General features: G+C 43.0%; 1 protein-coding gene across 5 annotated transcripts in view; it reads left to right on the top strand.

Moving 5' to 3' along the window:
- Nucleotides 1–27,492, top strand: part of TMEM132B (transmembrane protein 132B) — a 243,399-nt gene that overhangs the window by 49,636 nt on the left and 166,271 nt on the right. For all 5 annotated transcript variants that reach the window (XM_065692445.1, XM_065692444.1, XM_065692449.1 and 2 more), the window contains exon 2: nucleotides 22,309–23,188. In XM_065692445.1, coding sequence (XP_065548517.1) covers nucleotides 22,309–23,188 — 880 coding nt within the window. The remainder of the gene's footprint in view (nucleotides 1–22,308; nucleotides 23,189–27,492) is intronic.

Below are 27,492 nucleotides of genomic sequence, written 5' to 3'. Positions count from 1 at the left end.
CGCTTGATTCTCCTTTTTTATTTTTAACTGATATTTACATACAAGGGGGATTTCACAGACCCCCGTGGTGGTGTTGCAGCCTGCAGAAAGTAATCTCTGTAGTTACGTGTCATCCTTGGAGAGCTGCAGAGGAGCAATGAAGCCACATATCCATGTGGAGGGGCTGGTAAGCAGAAAAAAGGCAGTGCAGGCTCCTGCCTGTGAGACATGAACCCTGTGTCTTCCCCGTCTTTATTTTAAACCTTTTGGGGTAGAGTAGGAAGGGAGGAGAGGAGAAACCACCTGACACATTGGGGGTGACTGATGAAGTAGTTGGGCCAACATATCCTGCTACTTTTCTTTTTTCAGGAGATGATGTTGCTTCTCTTTTATGACCTCATTGGGTATTAGTCACCATCTGTATCACTTGCTCCCACACTGCTGCTGTTCTGAGCCTAGTCCAAGGTCAGGAAGTCCCAATAACCCTGGCAACAGTGGAAGGCAAAAGGACAAAATGCACCTTACAGCTTAGTCATGTTTTTTTCCAAGTGGCATTGTTAAAAAGGGGATATGATTTAAAAACATGCACAATACTGAAGCCCCGGTTTAATTGCTGGTTACAGATGCTGCTTTTGATCCAAGTAGAACTTCTGAGCCAAGCTGAAGTTCTTGCAGAGAAGAGTTTGTGAAATTCTGAAGAGGAGGAAATCAGCATTAAAATAGCGTTTGTAGAGAATCTTAAGCAAAATGTGCACTTTTCAGTAAAGGCCTTTGCATCATAAATTAGCAACATCTGTCCTCCTATTCTATATGTTATTTCCTCTCCAAATCCCCTCTAGAATCTGCCATTTTTTCAGAAGTATTCTTGGATACATTGAACCATGGTTGAAGATGCTTCATAAAATATGCATAGGCACTTGTCACTTGGATATTGCTTCTTAGTACTTACCACTGTATTTTCACAGATTATTCCTCCAAACATGGCTGATGCCTGTGGTGAATACGGGTTGTGTTTCTAAAGGGCTTGTTGCCCACTATGGGTGGCAAAAAGCTGTTGAATTGGTCCTTCCTTTGTGGACTGTTTTTCAGAGAGCCCTCACATGTGCCACCATTCTGAAAACATGCTCAGGCTTGCTCCCTTTGCTGGAGTGCAGGCGGAGAGCACCAAAAAGCCTGGTAGCAAGGAAGAGATTTGACTTGCATCTGCATTAGTGCCAGGTCCTTGGAGCTACAGCTGGAGAGAGTCCAGAGCCAAAACTCAGTTTTCTGCAGTCTGCTGGAAGGGCAAGGGCACTTCTCTGTTATTGTGCATCAGAAAGGATAAGAAGGGGAGGAATTTGGTGCAGAACTTGTCAGGTTGTAGAAACTGGGTTAAAAAAACCCCTCAAACCTCTTTAAGGAGAAGGCGGGGAGAAAGATTCTTTGTAACTGTGTATTAGACTTTTGCATTTAATAATACTTTAGCAGCAAATTTTAATTGTTGTAATAGTCTCAAAACTTTGCCTCTGGAATTAAGTATACATGTATTTCCAGTCTTGAGTGAACAGGCCAGTATCAGGACCCAGGAAATTCTGTTATAGATGTGTGTTCAGCTCTGAAAAGTTGCTGCTCTCTTTGTGCAATATATGGTGGTGACTGCTGAAGAGCTGAGCAATTCAGAGTATAGTTTACAGGCAAGCTGTGAGAAAACCAGATTTTAGAGGGATGCCAAAAGGTAGGATAACGTGTCATCTTCCCCACCACAGCTCTACCTCTGAAATTCCTTGCAGATAGCCTTTCCTTCTGGAGTGCCAGTGCTGAAGAGCATCTAGTGCTCCCAGGCAATCTGTTCCAGTGTTTCACTGTTCAGCGGATAATATTGAAGAATAAAGTCCAGTCCTGGAAAGCCCCTAAGTGTGAATGAAAGCATTTAAAAATCCATACTGTGCTTTACAAGGAGAAAATGGGTGTGCTGTGACACTAGAGAGAGATACCAGGCAGACTTAATGCCTGATCCAGAAGTCCTTACTCAAGCAGAAGTTTCATTTTATTCCTAAATCCTTTTATTTCTGCTTTACTGACTTAATGGCCCCATGCATCCATCAGTGGCATGTGTGTAGCTTTGGGAGCGCTGAGGCCAGCTTTGGGATGGACTTGTTGGCATTTGGGCTGCTGTGTTAGGAAACCACCAGCAGTGTGTTTACTCACCACCCTGCTGTAACTGAGTGAGATGGAAACTATCATTGTCTCAGGGGCAAGCAGGACAGGGACTGCCCATCCTCAGCCCCTGCAGAGGTAGAGTCTTGGTGACTACTGAGTCCATGTGTTTCCACATAAACTCATGTGTGGCCAGGCTTTGCTTGTATTGGTTTTGCAGGTGGAAATAGCTTGGAGGTGTCTTTGTGCTTCCCTGATCCTTTAGCTCCGCTGTACTAGGCAGGTGTGATCAGGAATTACATGGCAGGAGGGAGAAGCCAGCGCTGAGCTTCATGGAAAAGCCAGGTTTTGCTTTTTGGAACATGCATTGCAACTCCTGTAACGCAAAGGCAGAAAACCTTAAGTGTGTAATCACTGAAAGGTCAGCTGGCTTCATGCACATTAGTAACATGCATAAAAAATTTAATGAGTCTTACTAATTGGTTTGTTGTGGTGGAATTTTATTAATGACACACCATTGATTTTTTAGTTAATGCTAAAAACTTAATAAAGTGCGATGAAAGCTGCTCTTCACACATGCCTGCTTCGCATTGATAAAATGACAAGATTTGAGGCTGGTGAGGGCTGTGCTGTTGGAGACAGCACAGGCACAGTCCCAGAGCTGGGGATTACACAGGTCTGTGGTAGGGCAGGAATTCAGCCTTCACTGCCTCTGTTCCTCACTGCTGCTCCATTGCCTGGGCACCCTGATGCTTGCCCTGATAGCAGTACTGTTAAAGCTCAGACTTCCTGCGACTTAATCTCCTGCTGTTGTGGGTTACCTTTATATTCAGAAGGTGAAGATTGGCTTGTTTGCTTTACAGGTTTTGTAAAGCTTCTTGCTTTTGTAAAATTAACTAGTTTGGGTCTTTGTTGCAAGCTGTATATGCTGGAAACATTGTGATTAAATGTTCAGGAAAGAGTAAGATAAGGATGTTGATCAGTTAAAATTGTATTTTTCCTTTTTACTCCTACACTTAGAAGAAGGAACAGATATTTTTGTTTTGATTAGAATCTATCCAATTAACTGCATGAATAAATATCCTGCATTTCTGAAAACTAATATTCCTGAAGAAAACTACAGAAATGTTCTGTTTAAAATATGATGTCTTGCAAATCCTGCACTGTTGTTCAAACAACAGGCCTCTAAGGCCCTAATGTTAGGGAAACAAGGTGAGCTTGAGCTGTACAGGTTTAAATAAATTGGTTGAAGCAAAACCTACTTGCAGTCAATGTCAGGGGTTCAGTTAAGCACATTCACCTCTCCTGGTGTGTAGAGGCAAAACCCAATAAATTCAGACATGAGCCAAGAAGAAGAATGTTACTTCTTCTGGGTTATCATCTCTTCCTTTGTGGATACCTCCAGTTTCTATGGACGTGTGCTGGGGAGCTCCATGGAGTGTGCACCTTACATTCTTGGATGGAGTTGGTTTAAATGTGATGCTTTTCCAGCTGTGCTGTAGAGCATCCCTCAGTGCGTGTTTGACAGCCCGGTGTCCTTGGAGCTTGGGGTAAAGGAAGACACAGGATCTCTCAATTTGCAACCTTGTGCCCTAGTCAGATGTGGTTATGTAAGATATGCTCAATTTTTTTGAGGAATGATGTGCCAAGCTCATAGTGGAGCACTGTGGAGCCTGTATCTGTATTAATCCTTTATACTGATATTTTTCTTCTCCATAACTACTTGGAACTTGTTGAATTCCTCTGGTTGCAGACTTTGGAAACCCTTGATGGATGCCTAGCAGACAGGTGCATTTTTCCTTGCTGGGTTTCAGAAAGACTTATGCAGCATCCTTGTTTTTCAGAGCTGGATTACAGGCAGTCAAAGTGCCCACATTATGATGGGTGATTGCTGCTGAGGTTAAACCGGAGTTTTGTTGTGCGCTTGCATTAGCAGCTTTGATTGACAAGTTCCCCCTCTTGAGCTAGTTCACCGTTCATCTTCACGTTTCTGTCTTGCCCAGCCTTGAACTGAAGGGTAGGAGGGTAACATCAAAAGGGAGGTTCATTTATAGTCTGGTGCCTGTAAATATTTGTCTCGGAGTTTCATCTAAAATTCAGTGGAGGTGGTGAGGTTCAAAGGGTGTGTTTGGAAGGTAAGGGCTAGGATTTTTGCTTTTTATGAAGTCTGTATTTTCCTACTCTTTGTTTGCTTTTTTGAAGCTTGCCGGCAGGCTTTTGTAAGAATTCTTGAAAGTAGTGGCTCCCATAAGGGACTCTTGGCAAATTTGGGGATCTGGTGATGGAATTTTCCATGTCAGGCAATGAAGGATCTGAACCCCAGTGCACAGAGCAGTGAGTGATTTCTTCTGTTTGCAGAAATTAGAATCGTCTCAGGAAAAGTCTTAGAAATTTGCTATATGAGTAAGAGTGGCAGAACATTCATTGAAGATTAGCCAGGAAGAGAGCTAGAATAGGCTGCCCTTGGAAGGCAGTGCTTCCCGTTGATTAATTAAGCATCCCACCTTGGTGATCCAAACATACTTGGTATGTATGAGATGTTGGGTGAGTAAAGATGGCAAAATAAGGGTTTTTTTTGCCAACAAGATTTGCAGTGCAGGATGCATCCGGGGCTGTTATTCCATATACAGCATTTGTATGTTGAGGCAGAACTGTGTAGTCCTCTTTCCTATACTCTCACAACAGGACAGCTGAGTCATTCAACTCCTTACCCTGAGCTGAAATGCAGAGATGAGAAAGTGGTTGGTGAGGGTGCCTGCATGTCCTCAGCGGCACGTTCTACAATGGGACTGTAGAAATGGGGTCTTGGCATGGATTTCCCTCTCTGGTGTGTTTGGTGATCTTTCTTCTTCTCTTTGTGTCTTTTTGGTGATGATTAAGTCTTTGTGTCTTATCTCTTTGGTGATGCATCTGACTGGCAGAGCAGTGGTATAGATCAGGCAGTGGTTGTGCTTCAAGCTTGGGTCCCTATGTACTTCTCTTGTTGTCCCGTGCCAGCTTTCTCACTTTGGCCAAGACCTTTGCTTGTGCCTCAAGTGGGAAGCAGGGGAGAGGCTCAGACTTCTTGCCATGAGGTCAAAGTCTATCAGAATAAGGGTGGTAAAGTTTGCAGAAGACAGTCTCCACCCAAATTGCAGGATGTTTGTCATTAGTCAGATGCTGGTTTTTATGCTCAGGCCAGCAGATAATATGCTACCTGAGAAGTTATCTAAATAAATTTGCCAGATCAAGGCACTGTGCAGGAGAGAAACCAAGAATAATTAATTTTGGAGTGCCTGGGAGCAGTAGCTCTTCTCCCAAAGTAGGAGGAGAAGCAGAGGTAGAAAGGGAGGTGAGGATGGTCCCGAGTAAACTGCTGCAAATGTTGCTCAAGACTGGCAGCATCTAAGGAGCTTTAGCCCTCAGGGAGGATTCTGTGAAGGTGGGACCTCTGAGGCAGGAAAGCTTTTCTCCCTGCCTCACTATGGTAGATTAAGGGTGGGACATCTTCATCCAAGGGATGATGGAAAGGCTTCAAGTGTGGCTTTTAGCTTTTTGAACCGATGATTGATGGTTTCTATTTTTAGATGTATATTCAATGGAAATAGCAGGTTTTCAGTCTTTGTACAGTCAAGTTTCATTTCTACTCCTGCCACTTCCTCTTTGCTCACTGCTGTTCCTGTCATTCGCTCCTGGACTGTTGCTTCCTGCTTTTCCTCGGACCGTGTTCCCTGTCTAGTTCTGTCTCTTTTCTCCCTGTGCTGATTCACAAGCCTGTCAGCCTCGAAGAGTGTATGATCTTGGGCTCTGTGTTATGCCTGTCCTGCTATTGCCACGTTCCCCCTAGGAAAGCATCCTGCTACAGCTGGGTGCTGTGGCCTCAGTCTTCATCCATGGAGCTGTAAAAGGAGTGGGCCCTTTCCTTGGCATCCAAGTCAAGCCCACTCCAATTAGCAGAAGTGGGAAGCATCTGCATTTTCTTTGATGTCAGTGGGGCTGCAGGTATTCAGGACCTGTTGAGAGATGGAAACTTTAGAAAGTATTAGATTTAATTTATTGGGTTTTTTAAAGTACTGGCATTTTAAATTTCTTGCCTTGCTGCTGTGTGCTTGTCAGTAGAAGTAAATATAGCTGGGAACTTGGATGAGACCAGTTTCCCACCAAGCTTGGGGGTGTCTGGCTTTCTGTATCCCAGCCTCATGGCATGGTCCATGGCACTTACTAAAGGCTTGTTAATTCTGAGAGCCAATCTTGAATGAAATCCTAGACTAATATTTGACTGCATCCCTTTAAAGATTCAGCATCTACTGTTGTGTTAGATTCCTGGCACTTGCTTCTGATATAAATTGGAAATGCTGATGTTACAAATGAGCTCTGATCCAAAGTGCTCATCCTGTAGGTGAAAGTTTGAGCTCATAAATTTATGAACTCTCAGACCATTATCAAAATCAATATTTATTCACATTTCTTGCATATTTATCTTAACAGTGGCTCCAGATGTACATTTCTGATCCGTTGTGGGTGTTGTCTATATTTCAAGTCTGCATGCTACAACCAAGTTCCTATCCCAGCTTCAAAGGAAAATATAGGACCAATTTTAATGACAATGTACAATTGTACCAACATGTCCCAAAGCCTGGGGAAACCTGTTCATTAAAAATTAATGGAGTAGGAAGTCCTGGCATAAAGTAAAGCCTTGAGTGAAATTCCATGGCTTCATGGACTGTTAATTCTTTATTAGGTTTTCCTAAGACTGAGATAAAAGGCATTTTATCTTTTTTAAGGTTTGCATTAACATGTCATTGAGTTTTATAGATACATTGATCTTCGTTTGGCTAATCGAGAAAGGGGAATAGAAATGTGTTATATGCTAGAGCAAAGAAAACTCACAACACTTCAGATTTTCTTGTTATTTTTAGCTAAGTTTTGTTCAGATCCAGAATTGTGGCCAATGGCCAGAGTTGTGACATTCAGCTCACTGTATTTTATTGGCTGTCCTGCCTAAGTTTCTTTCCCTTTTCTTGATCTTTATAATTGCCTTTACTTTGTAGCTGCTTTGGCAGTGAGGTTGGTGTGTCTTCACTGGAAACTAGCAAGGTTTGGCAGTGTTTCTTAGAAATACTGTCTGTGTCTGTGATGGCTTCTTGGCTACCTGAGACTGTTTTTATAATGTGTATTCCAGCATGAGATAGGGCAATGAAGTGTGTCTTTCGATTCAGAGAAAGGACCTGAATCTGACTGATGCCAATAGTTTCTTTCCCACCCATGAGCAAAGATGAAGTGCTGGGTCTGCAAATTTCCAGGAGAAGGCACCATGCCGTAGGACCTAGCTGGGACAATGGAGGCAGCACATGGAGTGTCTGGGAAGATAAAAACAGTTCTTACTCCCTTACCCTAGCTGGGAAATCTTGGCTTGGTTGAAGTTGGAGGGACTTTGTTAAGCCAAGGATTGATCTCTGCTCTTTTGGTCAGCCCATTAGTGCCTTGTGCTGTGTGGGAGTCTGTGTCTCACTGCTGGGGGCTTTTTATGGTGCCCATCTTCAGGAGAAACACATCATCCTCATCAGACTCACTATGTGCATTTAAGGAAGCCTCTATGGAGAAAACTATTAATAGCCATTGTTCTTAACAAAGATTGTGTGGTAGTTGGTGTATTAGCACTTTGCATGAGAGTTTGTGAAAGGGGAACAAAATGATAGGTGGATTTTGGCTTTTCTCTGTTGAAACTCATTGTTTCATCAGTTCTGCATGTGCATGATGGAAGTAGGCCCAGGTGACAAAAAGGGGGTGGTGATGGATCTCTGCAGCTGGAGAGAGTTCCGCCCTGGGTTGGATGTTTTGTTCCCAGCCTCATTAGAGCTCTGCATCTTGACAAATGGGATGAACCAAGCACTGAATTAAGTCCCCTGTGTAGCACTGTGCGATGATGACCTTCCCTGCTTGGTAGCTCTGAGGTGGGCAGTCTTCCCTTTCTCCACATTGGATGGACTACCAGCACCGTGTTCACAACAGAAAGGCACAGGTTGGTTTTGGAGATGGTCTCCTTTGTATCAAGGGTTTATTTGATCCTTTCCTTGCCAAACAGTCTTGCCAAGCCAAAGCATCAGAGCAGCTTAGATCTCACTTCTCATCTTCAGCTCCCACTCTTGCAGCCTCTAGCAAATGCTTATTTTAGCACCAGCTGTCTGTGATCCCCTTGAACTCTCTGATATGAGATTAAATGTTAATTTACTATGTATCATTATAGGATTATATGTTATCTCTAGGATAATGGAATCCAAATGTTAGAATAGCATGTTTGAGATTTAGTGCTTGCGCGCATTTTCCTCCGCTCAGGAAACAAGAATAGTTGAAGGTTAGAAGACTGAAAAAGAGGTGAATTAATCTGACTGATCACATCTAGCTAAGAGCTCAAGCCCTGGAAGAATGTAGCCAGAGGTTCATAATCTTTTTGCAGAGTTCAGAATAAGCAGAGAAATAGTTGACTGAGCTTCCTGAAAACTAAGTAAGTATGAAGGAATTGTTATCCGCTTTGGGTGTTCCATGGGCTAAATCCCTTGGATAAATTATGCAGTGTGAATTATGTGCTCGCCTGTAGTTACAAATGCCAGATGAAGCAGAGTGCTCGAGTGACCTGTATGCTGAGTTTCTGCAGATTTTTATTCTCTGGGCTGTGGGTAGGTGAGCATTACTAGATGTAATAAGATATGACTTGAACTTGAATTGACTTAAAACTTGAACTGCACTTGGATGTTTCCACACAAAGATTTACAGGAGATGCCACTAAGCAGAAGGTGTCCGCAGTTTTTTGCTGCCCCTTCTCACTGCCCATTATGGCAGCTTCAAATGGCCAAATCCTGACACTGAGCTGTGATGGAGCTGCATCCTAGACACAGAGATGAGATTGGGGTTGATGAGGACAGTTGCATTTATGGGGTCTTATTCCACTCAGAAACTGGGCCTGCAAACTTGTGCTAATGCAAGAAGTGGCCCAGAGGAGCAGGAAGCAGATGTTTGTATTTCTAACCTCTGCACTAAATTATTGCTGGTACAAATTCAGTTTCTGTTTCTTAAATGATGAATTTTCCCTGAAATAGCTGACAACTAGTACTGCATGCTAACCCTATGCTTAAACACTCCTGGTGTGGAAAGGTTGAGCCTCAGCTTTCCAGATCTCTCAGTCTTGAGTCGTTTTTCCCAAGCTGCTACAGATTGCTTTCAGTGAGTTGTTTCAATTCAGAGGTAAGAGGGGAAAGTTGGGAAACACTACTATAAATTAGTGTGCATCCAGTTCGCTACCAGCTCATCCTCATAGGTGAGCACTTTCTGCTCTGGTCCAGGCAGTGGCCTAAACTAATTCTAAACTGATCATCATCTTAATGTAATCATTGTGTTGATGTTCTGGAGTTTCCTATCTCATGTGTCCGGTTGGGCGATGAGAGTGATATCTTGTGACTCTTTCTCAATGTTGTAATTGCCCTGTCATGGAGGAAATAATTAGATCCAGCTTTTTGCCTTCTTGGGCAATCTCAAATCTGATCTAATTTATTTCTCTTGACTCTTGAAGAGTTTGAAAATGCTGTCAGCTAATGTTCATTATCTTCTATTACCTTAATATAGTAACACAAGTGAACCTCCTCATCCAACTTTCTGTATTCCTTGGGAGTTCTTATTCTTTGCCTATAAGTTAATAATTGCCTGTGAGCAAGATAACTGTATTTGGTGCATCGCAGTATGAAAGCCATAATAAGGTTTCACTTTCTTTCCACACCAATATTTTGACAAGATCTCCTTGAACTGCCTCCTCCAGAGCTATTGGGAATTTTCCTTGTGCTTAGAAAATCGAACTCTAAATTACTAATCGGCAGCAGACAGAGAAACAAACACCCAAGAAGTCCTGGATGAGGCTGCAGACTCCTTCCGCCCTGCCCATGAGGAGCTGTTCTCCACATGTGAATGACAAGCTGTAGCCTTTGCTTTTTGTAGTAAGAGAAAAGTGCTACTGGGGGATGGTTATTTTGTCCATTCTGACAGCATCTGCCGTGGATTTGGAAAATATGTCAAATGTGTATTCATAAAGTAAGATAATGCATTCGAGCATGAAAAATTCTGCTTTGTTCTGATAGCGAGATGTGCTCGAGCAGGACTGTTTCGATAAGCAAGGGAGCAGGGGAGGAGGTCAGCAGCCTCCCTAAGAATACAAAGCTCTTTCACTCTGTAGCAAATTAATGGAGTTGCTTGAGGCTGTTGTCTTTCCAAAAATAAAATGTTGAATTAAGTAAAGGAATCTGAGAGAAGACAGAAACTTTTGTTCTGGGTATGTTTTTGGGGTGGGGAAGCTGTCAGTAGAAAGGCAGGATTCATGTTTTCATGTGCTGTTCCTTGAGAGGAGATATCAATTGATAACTTAATGATGTCTGAACTGCAGAACTAGGCGTTTGTGGTTGTTTCTAGGAGGGTCAGAGAACACATACTGTTTTGGGAGCCTGGTTAGTGTAATGTTGGTTGCCTGCAAGAACAATGCAAAGTGTGTGTAGAAAATTGGGTTCAGAGAAAAAAGATGCAGATATCTCTGAACTTACAGTGGTGAATCTGTAAAGCCATGGAGGTTTTTTCTAGAGCAGCTAAAAGGCTGGCTGGCCTCACAGGTCTCTGTTCTCAAACTCTGTAGCTTGTGCTTAAATTTCCCAGTGGGAAAACTCCCTGACTTGATGAGGCTGCACACACACTTGAAATAATGTATGTGCATGCGTGTTTGCACGGTAGGGACACAAATCTTGCTGGAGGCAACAGCCTGCACCTCTGGAGTTCAGTGGAGAAACCTAAGTGAAAGCTGACTTCTTTCCACAGACTTAAACACTGCAAAGATTGAACCAGGTATTTATCTACATTGCTGAGAGTCACAAATTTCAGCATGTATGGTCAGGGTCACTGTCCAGGGGAGGAATCTGACAGCAATGGAAAGTGAAATGAGAATTGCTCCCAGTGCTCAGGCAGAGCTGCGATGCTGCTACTGGACACAGGATTTTGCTTTGCGTGTCTCTGCATCCTGTTTTGTTCTATCGCAGTCCCCCAGCGGGGCTGTGCCTGGTATCTACTCTTCCTGGGATTACAGTCACAGTGGGATATGGATGAGTGCTGGTAAGACAGAGGATTTTCTGTGCATTCGAGACATATCTATGTTCTTAATAACTTTACAGGGGTTTTATTGTAAGCTGCTTTTGTTGTTTCCTGTGGCTGTTCGGGTCCATCAGTTTGGAGCTTGTTTCCTCTAAGATCTTTGAAACAACAGGATGGAGAATCCAGTGAAAGCCCATTGCTCTGGAGAAAGGCTTTGGACTAACCTTACCTCTTTCTGACAATGCTTTTAGAGAATCTGCTGCCAGCATTTTAATATCCTGTAATTTCTGGCTCATGCAAGGAATTTACAATATCACCAAAGGCAGAAGCCTCTGTGGGGAGAATCAGGAGTACTATGAAATGATGTACCTGTGTATTCTGTGGATGCAGGAATGCAGGAGGTCTGTAGTATATAGAACTTCAAGTTACTTTGCTTCATTTTGTCTTTAGGTGTAATTCTTGAGACCACTGACTGCAGTCCCAAACTGGAACTTGCAAAGAGAAACACAGCAAAGATCTGGGTCCTCCAGGAGTGAAAGGAGAACTGCCAGGGAGGGATCAGACCAGACTGGGGCAGAAATTACTGCTATTATTGCGTAGAGGAAAAATTGGAAATGCTGAAGCAGATTTAGGGAAAGATCCTTTTGAAATGGTGTTTGTGTCTTAAAATGGGAATGCAAGCAATGCAGACAGCACTGTGTTTCGCTCTATGGTTTTGATGGTGAACTCAATCTGGGAGTAGTAGAAACCTGTGTTAGTGATTTGGGAGTAAAATAGCCTTTCTGATAATACTGGAAGTGGACTTGAGTGGTTCCTGAAGGGCAGCTGTGCCATAATGTCATGGAATTCTGTTTATACGAGTTCCCCTTCATCTCTGCCTGCTTCCTTTTGGGGTGCCATTAGCTGGGGTTGTGAGGGTATTTACTCCAGTCCTTTACCCCGCTGTACCAGCGAGTACCTTTGTGAGAGATGAGGATGCACTTTGCTATTCAACCTTAGCTGCTTAGATCAATATCTGCAGGAAGAGAATGATTTTAATAAAAGGACTCTCTCTCAGCTTTCCTATCTCCATGACAGATAGACCCCAGCTGACATAAATCCTGGCCTTTCTCCTGTCAGTCTCTTGGCTTTGTGTGACATGCAGATATTTTGACACTTGAATACAAATATTTCACAGTTAGCTAATAGTTTAGAGCATATATTTAAGAGATTTACTTCTGCTATCACCTGGTACCTTTAGTAAATGTATTTGCCTTGTAAGGCCTTTCATTTGGAAAATATATCCACACACTCCCATACACGTATGTTTTCTGTTGTTCATGACGTATCACTGAGAGAAAATGAATTTTGCTTCATATCACAGTACTGGGGAGCCCTCTCCTAGCCTCCCCTTTAGGAATGAGAGCCTCCAGTAGTTGTGACAAACCTTATTTACCAGGTGTCAGGAGGGATGCACAGGGATTTGCAGTGTTGGCAGCTGGAAGCACCAACTCCGCACCAGGGAAAGGAGCAATACCAGGACCAGTGCCATGAGGTGGGGAGCTGAGGGATGCATCTGCAGTCCTGATGTGGCCCCTGGGACTGTAACCCAGCCTGGCTTCACCTGCGGTGGCTGTGCCTCTTGGCTGTCACCATACAAATCGCCCTTCTTCCTGAGTTGGTGATGTCCTGGTTTTCAGGGTTGGTTTTGGCATCTCCACCTCCAGATGAGAAATGCTGACGGGTGTCTGGAAGGGAGAAGGAGGTTTTCGGACGTCCTAACACTGCTCATGCCTGGGGGAGGCAGCTTGAGGTGGGCTCAGTATTCATGGTTTGCATTTATGGGGCTTCTGCCACCAAGTGCTGGCTGTGCAAAACCTCTGGGTGTGGGCTTTAACAGTCACCTCTCCCCTCCAGGTAACCAGAATAGAAGCTCTCCTTGGTTGATCAGATGTTTTTAAACTCCAGTTTAGCTTGCGATAGTTGCTCTGTCACTCAGTTCTTGCAGCTGATGAATTCATGATCTTTAGCCACTGTGCTAATGCCTCTAATTGTAACTGGCAGGACAATTTCCCCATTGCTGCTGTATGAGAGATACAGAGAAACTTGCCAAGAGCAGCCGGTGACTTTCACCTGCTGTATATACATCCCGATTGAAACTAGAACGGCAAGTTATGTCAGTGATCAGCCCAGCAGAGCAACCTGGGTGATTGCAACAGCCACATGACATGAGAACTCATGGGGGATTTCCTCTGTTGGACACCTTCCCTACACTGAGGTTTGGGCAGTTAAAACAGTTTTGTCAGTTTTCTGCACTGAGGTGGCTTTGGAGTGTGATACGGAGGAAAACTCCCTTTAGCACCTGGGGAGTTAGTCTGTGCTGGAAAACCTTAGTTCTGAAAATACCTGTATTGCCTCTGTTAGAGGAGGGAGGAGGTGGAGACAGCTGGTGGAGACGTAAAGGAGAAACCCTGTGTACGTCTTACCTCATTTCTGCTTGGGTTTTGAAGAGGGAGTGTCCAGTGTCTCCGTGCTCTCCTCATGCTCACCTTTTTCTCTATAGGTTCACCCTCAATATATTTTCCTTTGTGTTTCGCCCATCAAAATGATCCCCTTCTCCTATTTCAGCATGAACTTGCTGGCCCTGGGAGGCCAGAAGCAGTTATCCTGTCCTTTGTACAGTCCCTGGATGGGACCACATAGTGCTTCTGCGCAACATCTAGGTAGGACTACAGAAATATATCTAACTTCCGGCTTTTTTGATCGGACACGTTTGAATAAATGTTCTTAACAGCGAAGACTTTGGCCAGAAGCATGCCTGTGAGAGGGAGGTGGAGGTGAATAAATAGAATACGTGATGACATAAAGGTTTTAGGAGGTACAGGGATGGGCACGTTACTCACAGATGGGGAAGCCATCCTAGCATTTTTCATGGAAAGCTAGTTTAGGGATGTTTAGAGAGTTTTAAATTTTTTTTATTGTGACTGTCTCTTCTATTACTCTAGCACATAAACCCAGGTGCCTTAGTTACCATGTGTCCCACTGTACAGGGCTCTGAGGGAGCAATAAAAGCCTCTAAAACTGAAATAGCCTTCGTACAGTTACAGATGTCACAGGTTTAATGTCCTGTATCTCAGGTCCTTCCAGGCATTGACGTGATGGTAGCACTTGGAGGAAAGGGGATCTCTCATCTCCCTGGTGGAATAAAAGTTCTACTTTATAACCTCTGTTGATGCTAGGTCTTTGGCTTAAAAGCTGTGACAAGTTTAACGTGCAATGGCAATGATTCAGGAGGAATTTGTGCTCCTCATGATTGGACAGCGCAGTTGTTGGCAGTTTAATATTTGGGCAGGAATTGTGCGCAAGTCTAGGAGTTCTCAAAAAGAAATGATGGTGTTGGGGTGGCAGAAGGGTGCCCTGTCTAGGAAATGTTACACCCTCATGAGAGGTGAATTTCAGTTGTTACAGTAGTGTAACACATTGCATGCATACTCTTACTTCATCTTTTTGTGTTTCAGACCATGTAACGTTTAAGCTAAAAGAACCTCAGTCTTGGGAAATAAACATATCAACTTGGAGAACCATTCTGCTGTAATAATAATGGTTCAGCTGTAGCTTTATACCTGTTAAAATCTTATGCGGTCAAATCCAGTGGTTGCATGGACTAGCATGTAATTCAGGGGAGAAAGCACGGTGGCTTTATTGCTTGGGCTGCATGATTTTCCTGGTTAGGATAAATATGTGGTCTGTTTGGTAAACAAGCCTGAACTCCTCCTTTCCAGTTATAACAATCCTGTTAACAATGCTCTGCCCAGAGAATGGCAAATAATGAGGTGATGGCTTAGCAGGGCAGTTCGCAGCCTTTTGTAAGTGGAGCCTGGTTTCCTTGGGGGGAAAAAAAAAAAAACCCTCTGATAGAGTGGGTATAGAGCTGTTATAAGGGGTAAAAAACCCGGGGTAAACTTTGTATATTTATGTGATGCGTTTACTTCATTTTGCGTGCTTGTATGTGCTTGTGTAATTTTGCGTCTTCTTGCTTTGTGATTGCTTTAGGGATCACTTCTGAGGGTGTCGTAGATGAGGGAGTGCAGATTGAGTGGCTGTGCCCACTGAGAGCACAGATCCACCTGGCTCTGCAGCCCATTTCTGGTAGCACCCAAAAGCAGATACTCAGTAGGAAAGAGTAAGAACAGGCAAGTGCTGAGGATGCTTCTAAATGTGCCCTGAGCCAGCCCATGGCAGAGGTCTTAGTTTTGCATAGTGCTGATTTAGAGTGCAGCGAGCAGTATTCTCTCTGGAGTCCCACACTTCACATGCTTTTCTTGCTGGGCTAATGGCACTTTTGGCCTTTTTAGGTGTTTTTTTTTTTTTTCTTTCCCAGTTTTCTAAACTTTTGCTGATAAGAGAACTCTGAATTAATCTTCAGGCCTTTTGGGTATTGGATTACACTCTGCCTCACTCCTTTCTGTGCCAGCAGTGCTGGAACTGGCATGGGATGTTAATCCTGCTGTACCTATTCACTCAGTTGTAGAGGAAAATGTATGAAAACAAATTGCTAGTCCAAGCTAAATTTAGATTTATTCAGTTGGAGTTAATTATAATCTTTATTTAGTCCCAAGTGATGCCTTCTTATCATACGCTTATTATAGCTGAGAAAATTAATTTTTATTCTACCATAAAGGTGAATGTAATAATCTGGGTTCAGGGAAGGGATTACTTTAATAAGATTTATAGGCAGCCTTTCAGACAGGATGGTTTTATTACTATCTGTAGGTGGCCTTGCTGTACGTATGTCTTTCAGTATGGGTGACTGTGCAAAATGCATGCAAGCTGAAAACTGTAGTGATCACCAGCTTGAAAACTTCCACATCCTACTTAATTTTTTGGCAGTGGTAAGCAGGCAAAGCACTTGACTTGCTTTGGAATACAATTACACAGTTTATTACTGAACCTGTGGCCTGATCAGGGGTTTTGTTCATATGCATGCCTTAATTTTGCCCCGAAAGATGTATTTTAGCACACAGAAGATTTAAGAGGCCCAAGGCGTTACTTTCGAGCTTTCTGGAAGCAGAGTGATGTGCATAGGCATGTGGTCTGGGAAAAGAAGCTTTAGGGAAGAGTGAGCTGTCAGATTGAACGGGCCAACACACTCCTTTCCCCATAGACATCTACATCTGCAGCATGCAGGTCTCCACTGGCCACCGTCAGCAGTTGAGTTAGCTGCTGGAAATAGGCTCCTCCCAAGGGTGATTTGGTACCTCTAAGATAAAAGTGTCAAGGAGGGATGGATGGATTCTGGAGAATCTTTCAGTGATTTACTGAGAGGGGAGACTGGAGTTGTGCTGAGCTTAGATACCTATTTGAAATGAGATGGGCTATCTCCCATAGTGTGTGTTCAGAACGTGGAGCTGCAGTGGTGCTTGGGTAACAGAAGTCTGAGCCATTAGAAGAAAAGTGAGACAATGTCCTGGGCCCACAGAAGTTAATGAACCTCTCATCACTTTGGGATTTTTGGATTAAGTAGACCTTTTTTTTTTTTTTTTTTTTTTTTTTTTTTTGTGAATTGCATCCTTTTTCTTGTCTTTCAAACCAAGCTGCCTGACCAGCAACGTCTGCACAAATGTGTAATCAAGATGGAATGTAAGGACCGTGAGCTGGTTGTGAGTTCTATCCCTACCTCAAACTAGGATAAGAAAATTAGAGAATGAGAAGAGCTCAAAGGGCTCCTATAATCTTTTCTCATGCTACAATTTTTTTATATGTTGACAGCTTCTGCACTGACTTTAATGTTAAAAAATATTGGGATCTCTTCTTAGCTCTTCTTTCAGTGTCATATCTTCAGATTATTCTGTTACAGTTGAAAAGACTTATTATGGTTTGTGCTTTGTCTTTTTGTTCTGTGCTAAAGTGGCTCACTAAGTGACTACCACAAGTACTAAAGGAGAAGGGCTTAGAAGTGCTTAGTTTTGAATGGTAGGTGATGAAAGTTGTTCCTCAGCGGGACTATGGAGGGTTTATCTCTTCCTTTTCCGCCCTAATGTAAAACTGAGGAGATGAGTCACAGGATGGACTCTGAATGTGGAAGTAAACAGTGACATCTTCCTTCCATGGATATCATATTAAATTTTGAATGAGTCAGGGAGAGTGTGAGGCGGGTGTTCATCTGGGCTCCTTAAATTCTCACTCAGCCCAAACTTATCCTACTCATATAGTGCTCAAATGAGGTCTAAACTCGTGATACATTTCCACTCCAATCATCCTCCTCATTTTCCTGCTGCCAGGATTAAGAGTCAGAGCTTCTCCAGCTGTAACCAGGCCAAATCACCTTGCACATGGCTGGGGTCCTTAAATAGCATCAGGGGTTACCCCTTGCATGTATGAGAGAAAGTGACCTACACAGCTGGGCCAGAATTAATTATTCTGCTATAATTTATCAGCTACAGAATAGCTTTCCTTGTGTAGACACCCTGTTCTGGGATACAGTTTGTTTTTATTCAGGGATAATGCCTGCATTTCCAGAGCAAAATAATTATTATGAATAGAGCCATTTTTTATAGTGGAATAATGTACATGTGTAGTTTGTTCTTTATGGTCTGTAGCGAGGCCTGGTGGGAAGGGCTGGTGATTTTTCTCCTATACAGACAAGCCATTGATTGCCTCTGCATGAGTCATGGATAACATCATAGTACTTACTGGCACCACATTACTTGAAATGATTCCTCTTTGTAAAAGAGGAATGTCTGTATGATCTCACGCTACAGTTCTGATGATGCTGCAGGAAAGCTGAATTTGAACATTTTCGCAGTTTTTCCCCAGGTGCAGGATTGGATTTCTTGTTTGTTTTCAGAGAAAAAGAATATCAAAAGTTGCCATTGTAAACACTTCTTGTTCCTCACACCTTCAGCTTCAGAATTACTGAGGGCTTATGGAAGACTTGGCTCCTGTGAAGTAGCTCGCTGAAGCAGAGGGAAGATTTAGATGCGAAATTTGGATTCATGCTCCATCAGGAGTTATTTTCCTTTTTACTTTCAAAATGATGAATTTTAAAGACTTTCTTCTTGCTACAGCTTAGCCTAGATGCATTAGTTTTTAATGCTGATCTCCCACTGCCACCACTGCCTTCTACTAGGATACTTGTTTTGCTTCTTATTAAAATGTATGAAAGCTAAGAAATGTAGTTTGGGATGAAATCTTGAGTTACATGAACAGACTTTTATTGCACAGTGTGAACTACACCAGTGGCTTTGTGTGTGTCTTAGTTCTCTGCTGCTTTTTGTGGCATCAGTCCGTGGTCCAGTGAGATTAAAAGCAAAGGTGATGGATAACTTTATGCCCTTCAAAAACATCAGAAGGGTGTTTCCTTTCTGTCTGCACTCAATTTTCAGGATGAGCTGAGCTATGAAGCTGTTGCCCAACTAAGGAGCGAGGGGGTTTGGCATAAAATGGGAGCGATGAGATTTGACAAGTTGACCTGGTTTTGCAGTAAGGGTCTTGGTCTTTGGCTAGTGCAAGTAAGTGTTTTAAAAGGAGCAAAGCACCTCCTGAAAACCTGTTACAAGGTAAAAGTTATTTTAGAAATTCAAGCTAAATATCCCAAGTCACATCGAACGTCTTACTTCCCTCCATCTCCCCTCAATGCCTTCAATGCCACAGTAGTCTGAGAAACAGACTGTCTTCAGCACTGTGCTCTGGGGATGCGCATTCACCCTCCATATACTTTTCTTCAACTCTTGCTCTCTTTTGTTACATAATTAGGACTCGACCACCTTCTGATCTCATGTTCTGCCCTCTTTTGATCTTGCTTGAGTGCTTAGTAAAGGAGCAGGTGATTTATTCATTGCTTTGTTGCAAGCCAGAAAGCTGCAAATGTGTCCTGTTTGTGATTGCTGCTGTGAGGAGATTGATGCTGTGGTGCTGATGTACTGAATTAAAAAGGTGGAGTGTTGGTCTGCCATCGTATGAGGTATTTCTTTTTAGATGTACCTTCAGTGTCATAAATGTTGCTAAATTCAGATATCATATTTTGTTGCAGGCTGGTTCTAGGGCAAAGCCCAGCCTTGTCTACTGGTGTTTATGGCTTCCCATATAAGCTTTCAGACAAAATTTGTGTCTCGTTTTGTTTGAGTTACAGCAGGCTGATATCCCAGCCCTTGTGCCAGTTCTGAGAAGAGGCACTGAATGTTGCCACTGGAATGAAGTGGAGGAAAGGGAAAAATGTACGTTCTAAGCTTCGTGTAAATCTCTGCTTGAGAGAGAGAGAGGGAAAATATCTGCATAAAGGATGAGGGGGAAAGTCCTATAACGTGAAGACAAATGCATTTAAGCATTGCCTTGCTCATGGTTCCTCTTTAAGCTCAGGAGCTATGTCAGCGTTTAAATCTGTGTCTTAGGAGAAGGCAAATTTCAGCTCTTCTCCTAGCAATGGAGAGTACTCTTGCTGCTATGCATCCTTTGCTTGCCTGTATGGCTATACAATTTTAATTATAAATGCAGTTTCTTAAAAGTATTTCTTTCAAATGTATTTCAGTTTATCTACAATTAATCCAGGAAGGTGCTTGGCTGTATTTGACTCCTTACTGAAGAAATAACACCCTTCCTCCCCTTGCTGCCTCTGGTTTCAGAGAGCAAAGTTCACTTTCAATGACTGAGTTGTGCAGTTATACACCAGCACGCAAACTACGCAGTGTCAAGGTGCTCTATAAATAGCAGAGCAGTAATGGAGCTGCCTAAAACGCCGCTTGGTGACTTTGCTTCTAGAATTGACATTCATCTTCTTTCTCCCTTCTCCGAGGGAGATGAGCAGGATGAGGTTTGACCTGCAGCGTGTTTCCCAAATACTTTGTTATTCAGCGGTGGGATAACAGCACTGGAGCTCCCACAGAGGGGCACAGCAGGCAGTGGTGGGGCATTACCTGACCCCTGGTAAATGTGCTCGCTACTGCTCTTTGCTTCCGTCCCTGTTGTGGGTTGATGTGGTGCTAACAGGCAGTGTGTCCATCCCTGCTATGCAGCACCTGCTGTTTTCTGTGCTCTCTCACTTGTGCCTCCTACTTTTTGCACTGCTTGTAGCTTGGTTAGCCTCTTGCCTAGAGGGACTATGTCTGTCGTCTTCCCGAGTTACTTATTACTACTCACACCTTCTGGCTTGCCAGAGAGAACTGGGGTCTCTGGACCCAGGGACTGTGCCAGGTGCCCATCACTCACATCTGGGTGAAATGAGATGTGGAAAGGAAGGGCTAAAGTTAATTTTCTCCAGTAGAAAATTGGTTGTCCCGTATGTGAGGTGTGATGCCGTAGCAAGCTGGCCAAGTCAATGGTCACATAGAGAAGGGAGGAGGAAGTTTCTCATCATCTGGGTTTCTGCATTTGAGCTGGGTGCCCAGGTCCGTGGCTGCATGCATCCAGGAGGTGGTGTCTGCACTGGCATGTTACGAGAGATGGGCTGAAGTGCTTATGCATGGCATAAGAAATGAGAGGACACTCAAGTGGGGTGTTTGCATGGCAGCTGCTCTGCAACTGCATTTGCTTGTCAGTCTGAGAGGAAACCCTGATCCGATCCCTGTGTGGAGTAGTGAGAGAGGTGACTGTTGATACTGCTTTCTGCTGAGAATTTTTTTTAGGCTTTTGTATTTTTTCCACATATTTACTAATTTCCACAAAGAATATTCCAGAAAAACCTTGACACAATTCAATATACAGCAGGAGTAAAGGCAGAAGTATTGTGATGAAATAAGAAGCGTTTAAATGAGTGTAGATAATCGCAAGCCATAGAAAATAAATGAGCAGAATTTCAACTGAGAACAAAAGTGGAGCTAAGTCAAATGGATGAGATTTGCCCTAGAATCTGTCTGCACTAAGTGAAGGCTTTAAAAATACACAACCTGAAAAGTTAGCTTACATATTAGAGCTTTTACCTGCTAAATTGCGGCTGCAAGTATCTGAATCATCTGGCTTGTAGCAGGTGTCATTGTTTGCGCAGTTGCTGCCTTGTGTATCTGCTCTCCCCAGTCCTGACAAACAGTAAAATCTCTACTAAGCTTCAGCAAGAGACAAGAAGAGCTTTGACCTTAGGCTCTGTCATTGTTCCTTTGTTATTTCTGTGCATTATAGAACTGCCTCATTTTAATTCATTTGGTTTCTGTTTATTTCTTCCTGGCAGTCCCTGGAGCTGCATTCACCAGCTTTTTGTTGGAGCGTATGCATTGATAGTTTGAAAGACCTACCATTTCCTTTCTGGTAGAGTCACAGCCCAGATTGAATATATCTCACTATTAATTAGAGATCGGCCCAAACCAAAGACGTCTGTTTGATCCTTCCCTCCCTCTGGAATCTTTTCTTGCCTAGGAAAAATTGCTCAGCGCTGGCTGGAGGATTGACCATTGTGTTGTAGAGAAACTTTTGTGGCTTCCAAATGTGTTTCATTCTCCTCTGGAATTAAATGACAAAATCTTTCTAAGCGTCTGCGAACTCTTGTGTAAAGGATTTCTCTCCTTCTCTCAAGTTCACTCTTGCCTATAAATCCATCCCACTGAGACCCCTATCAAACCCCATTTTTGTGTGTGTGAAAAGTTTGGGTTTCAAGAACACAAAGCCTTTATCAGTTTGCCACTAACTTCCCAACCGCTGACCTGGCAAAAGTAGACCAGGAGTGATGCACATTTGCAACCCCCATGGTACTGTGTTAGTGACATTGGGCTAAAGACAGTGTTCTGATTTATTAATATTCAGTAAGTTAGATTCTTCTGTATGTTGAAACATGGATGAGGAAAAGTTGTAAGTTTGATCTGGCACTAAAAGAACAAAGAGCAACCAGCAAGAAGTTTTGAAACTTGCCTGGGATCTGGCCAGTTGATCTCCTTGTTCTCTCCAGTCTTGATTAATGGCTTTCAAGTAGATCTTAGTTGGGGAAGGTGGAGAGGGAGCTTACAGCTGATGCAGTAGGACGTTTTCAGTGACCTTTGAGCCAACAGTGTTATTCCATGGTACCTGTGTCAGATTGTTCTGTAATTGTGGCTAGCAGTATTGATCTCTGTGAATACATTGCTTTGAAGAAAACTGAGGGGCAGCGTGCTAAGCAAACATTAGAGTTGTCTTTCTGTTTCCTTTGGCCTGCAGTGGTGGAGAGCCGAGGAGGGATCATGGACAGCATACAGAGATTTTCAAACCTCCCAGCGTACCTCCCTGCAAACTATCAAATCTGCAATGCTGATACTTTCTTCTTCCTCAAAGAAGCCAACCAGGATATCATGAGGAACTCCAGCTTGCAGTCTAGGGTGGATTCATTCTTTATATACAAAGCCAGACTGCCACCTGTCCTAAATGCCACGTATGGACCCTTTTCTGTTGAACAGGCTGTTCCCTTGGACCTCATGCTGACTTCTGCATCTTTTGGTTTCTCAGACCAATTCACTTTTAATTGGAAATTAAAATCTCACATAATCAACAGCTCAATCTATTCCAACAAACCTAAAATACAAACCTTGTTCTATATTGTGGGGAAGGACTGGGATGACTATAATTCTGAGGAGATGTTGCCTTGTGTGAAGATGTTTGCTCTCCTGGAGTCTAGAGAAGTTGTGACCAGCTGTAGGTTGACAGGTCATCTGGGATTATGTGTTGCAGAGCTGGAATTACCTCCTACCTGGTTCAGCTCCCCTCCACCCTTGGTTTCAGAGGAAACAGCCTCCTTGGACGGGATTACTGTGGAGCTCTTCTATAAGATTTATACAGCAGATGGGGAGTGTTCTCCAGAGGATGAAAAATGGGAAAACAATATCCATGCAGGTCAAGAAAATGAACAGAAGGCTTTGTCAGCTATGGAGAGGATTGGTAGCATTGTTGTTTACCCAAATCAAGATGAATTAAAACAGTCTTCCCTGAGGCTGGATGAAAATATCGTTATTCGCTTACCACTCAACCCGGTCAAAGAAGGCGACGTTGTGACCTTTCATGTTGCCCTGGCTGAGGACTCTCTAGCAGACCAGTTTGTATTAAGGTAAGAGAATTTTTAAAGTGCTCTATGCTGAACAGCCCACAGATAGGGACAAATCTGTGTCAGACGTAATTTTTTTTGGTTATATTCAGGGTTTTCCTCAGAGAACTTAAGCGTTTCCTTTCCAACTGGGGAAAATGATAAATAGTTTGGAATTATCTGTGTGGATGACACTTTTTTGAACATGGGAATTGATTTTAAAGTATGAACTATAAATTTTTGTATGGTTATTTTTTGTTGTAATTCTGTTTGCTTCTAGTCATTATTCTGCCTAAGTCAGGAAGGGTGACCGCGGTGATCCGTTTTGCTAGACAGTTTGCAGGAGGGTTTTCCAGGTCTTCAGTGAAGCTTCCTCTCCTTTTATCAACTTCCTCACCATCTTTCCAAAGTACATGAGGTACAACTTGCGCAAGGTCATATGTGGTGAGGAACTATTTTGTTACATTCTACAGAGGGAGCTGAGAGGTGAGAAAACGAGACGTGCTTCAGCTTGCGTAGGAAGTCTTAGGCAGAGCCAGGGTTTGGATCCAAACTTTGCAAGTTGTCTTCGTTTTTCATTCTGTGAGACAGCCCATCCTTCCTCAAGCTTCTTCAAGCTTTTGACTGCTTATTGTATGGGCCATTTTTGTTTTAAGCTTTGAGACTTTCTACTGACCTTTACTTGTGAATCTGACTGTAATAGGAGAATTCAGGCATTTCTAACTACCCCAAGGGTTAGTGCTATATGTTTGTTATGTCCTTAGCTGTCAGGCTGTGGGTTCAGAGCTGCATGGAGATGATATTCGGAGAGAAATGTGAGACAGGGAGAATAGAAGGGCCAAAAGGAAACTGGAAAGTGTCATATGCAGTGAGAATGCAAGACGCTTGGGAAAGGAGTTGCAGCCTGTGCTAGCAAACCTCAAATAGATTCATGTCTTACTTCCAACTTTTTGATCCAAGACTGATGGGAGCAGCACATGCTAGAAGTACACTTTGGGGACAGATGTTGAGAAAACAGACAGCAAACTTTATGCAGCACTTGGAAATCATTCAGCGTTTGTGAAGTAGCAGATTTATATTAATAAACCTGCACATAGATGCGTAAATCAGGATAAGCGGTTCATAGCATAGTGCACAGGCAGAAGGAAAGAAATGGTCTGCAGTATCCCAAGCACTACTCAGGGATGGGGGAAAACATGTGAGAAATATCATAGGGTTTAACTAGACTTTAAAAGGTTTGGGTAAGGAAGGATCTTCCTATAAACCCAACCTTCTTGCCTTTACATGGCTTTACTGATTTTTCTTCATTAAATACGGTTTTGTCCAGTATCCACTGTCAGTAGATAGACCAACCTCATTGCGCAGTCAGGTTTCAGCAGTTGTGTATTGATCCTCAATGCTATAGCAGAGAGATTATGGAATTTGCCTAAGGCTCTGCAAAGATTTAACATTAGCTCTTAATTCTCAGTTTTTATTTCTCTTTGCCACACCACAGATAAAATTCCCTAGGTATTAGAGACATCTTAGATGAGGATGCTTTCTTTCCACTGGAATTTCTAAAATAACATTTACCTTGTAACAAATGGTGCCAGGTTTGGGGCTTAATGTTTCTTCTGGCCAGGAGAGCACTAAAAACTTCTTGCTGAGCTAGTTTTGAAATGCTGTCTTTCAAAAGCGAAGTAGATTCTGGAAGCACTGAGCACAGCAACTAATGTGGGCTTTCAAGGAAGCAGGAACAGATGGAGGCGGGAGCCCCAGGATGAGCCACAAGAGCCTGGCTGCTGCTGAGACCCTCGTTGTCTCCCACAGGCCTCTGTGACTTGCGTGTCCCCAGCCATCAGGCAGGAGTCACTTTGTGGCATGCTCCCGACCTGCAGCGTGTGCATTGCGGTGCTCCCGAGCTGCTGGGAAGGCAGTCGGGTTTCCATGGGGATTTCCTTCTTTGAAAAGCGTTAATCTTGAGGAGATGTTTCTGTTACAATAAATCAGCCTGATTTTATAGGCCCAGAAGTACTTCCTTGGAAAATTCACAATTGGTTCTGTGCAGTCTAAGCCTATCTGGTCCTTCTTTTGGCTTTGCTCGCACTGTGCTTTTCATCAGAGAAACTGCAAGTGTTTTTTTTAACCTTCGGTGGAATGCTCAAGAGACAGAAGGCCATTCTGCTCATGGTTCACCTGTCCTTCAGGATGGAGAGAGCACCAGCAACTGTTGCTATGATTATTTCAAATGACATACCTGGGGCCCATAGAGAGATTATTCAGCTGGAGTTTACATAGCAGGCAGGGAATTATGCCGAGGGAAATACAGTCACTATAGTGCCTGCATCTAATTTATGCAGTTTCCCTTGCAGGCTTTCCCTGTGTTTCAGCTGAATGCTAATGTCTGTAAAAACCCAGAAGGTTTTTATATACATAGAATTTCTGTGTGTTATAGCCAGAGAAAAATACATTGAAGTGAATGTTTGCCTAGGGAAATATATTTTTGCCTAATATAACTGATCGTTTTTAATCATATCTGTTCTAAGTGTAGCAGGGTGAGCTGCAGTCTGGCTTATATGAGAGGATAGATCAAAATCAAGTCATTCTCAACACAGCGTTTGATGCCAACTTTGAGCTCTGACAGTATGCAAAAGAGCAGATATGTTCAGTTTAATGCACCTCTTTACTATTTCATGCTGTGTTGTGTAGTATTTTATTTTATGTTGGATTTTGTTCTAGCAAAACTGACTTCAGTCCTCATATAAAAGCAGCTCCTTCCTCATTTTGGTAAAATGTGGAATTCTTAACCAAGCTTGGAAACTGAAAAGCAATTGGAAACACTTTCTTGATTCAGCAGTATGGTTTGTTGAAAGATACTTGCTCTTCAAGCTCCTGTCCTTCCAGTAATGTCACTTACAGGCCAAGCTTCAGCTGTCACTTCCCGTCCCTTTCATCAGTCCAAATTGGTTTGCTCTGGTTAAGCTAAGCCTTGGTTGTTTGTTTTCATTCAGTAACTACAATTTAATATTGGATTGAAGCTCTGGTTGTGCTGTGGTCTAGGGAATTTGTTCCTTTTCACACTGCAATCCAGCCGGTGTGTTATGGTGCAGTGAAGGACCCCGGTATGTCACAAGGCACAATTTGGAGTGTGCATTTAATGCTCTCACTAGACTTGACAGTCAATATTGCTAACTTTGTTGATAGATGATCTCTACATGAGTGCAGTGAAATTCTTATGACACTGGAGAGAGGTTAATTTGTGGCCTTGCTGGTCTGGTCTGCGCTGTAAAATTTACCATTTGTGAACATAAATTTTGCCCATTAAGTTTGATAGGTTGCCACTAACCATGGGTTAACCAGAAAGATAGGTGGAATGGGCTGTGTTGCCATGATTGAACTTTTTATGGGCCACCTAGTTTAAAAAAAAGAAGGGAAAATGAAGCACAACTTTTGAGATTCCACCAGGACTAATACAGGCATCAGTGTCACAAATATTCTGGTACTGTTTGTGTTTTGATGCACAGGAGTTTCTCTGTTACCTTTTGTACTGCCAAACTTAGGTGAAACATGGTAGTCGAGGAAAGATGGAGACTGGGGCTAAAGAAGGGGTAACACCAACTTTTGTGCTATTTACTAAACGGAAGCAGTCTTCTTATACAGATGGGAGTTGTAAAAGAGACAGGAAAAAACTATTCTTTCTTAACTGGAAGGAAGGAAACTCACCCAATAGCACTGGGGATGGCTTGCATTTATTTTGTGATGTTATTACTTAATTCCATCCTGAGACTCAATGGGTGAATTTAAAAGAAAAATGGGGGTCATTTTGTACAGCAGGAAAATGTTTAATGGAATAAATAGACAATTGCGCCTTAGTTATAGGAAAGAAACCAGGATACTCTCTTTATAAATAAACAGCATACTTTCATCCCATTTTCCAAGTCTCCCCATTGACACCATCAGTGAGGATGTGCGCGTAAGGAAGGCTGAGCACTGACTACAATTTGTCCAGTCACAGACAAAACATGGGTTTGTTGGCATTCCTTAACGTGTCGCTAAGCATGAATAACCCATCCTTCTTGTAAGGTCAGTCAGAATAGAACCAGAGATTGGAGATATTCCAGGAATATCTCCAGGAAGGGGCTGCAACCAGGTAATGAATCCCAGGCTAGAGACTTCAAAGCGGCTGGGATGCAGCCTCTGTGTGGAGGGGAATGGCAGGACCATGCAGAGAAACCTCACTGTTCTTGGTGTCTAGGCAACCTCAGGGAAAAGCTGCTGCTTTGCTCTGCTGTGCTCCACATAGTGCAGGGCAAAGATTGCTCTTTGATTTTTGAATGAACCAGTACAAG

The sequence above is a fragment of the Lathamus discolor genome, chromosome 12 (assembly GCF_037157495.1).
Source record: "Lathamus discolor isolate bLatDis1 chromosome 12, bLatDis1.hap1, whole genome shotgun sequence".
Lineage (NCBI taxonomy): Eukaryota > Metazoa > Chordata > Aves > Psittaciformes > Psittacidae > Lathamus > Lathamus discolor.
The sequence above is the reverse complement of the archived record's forward strand: the minus strand, read 5'-3'. Positions and strand labels throughout refer to the sequence as shown.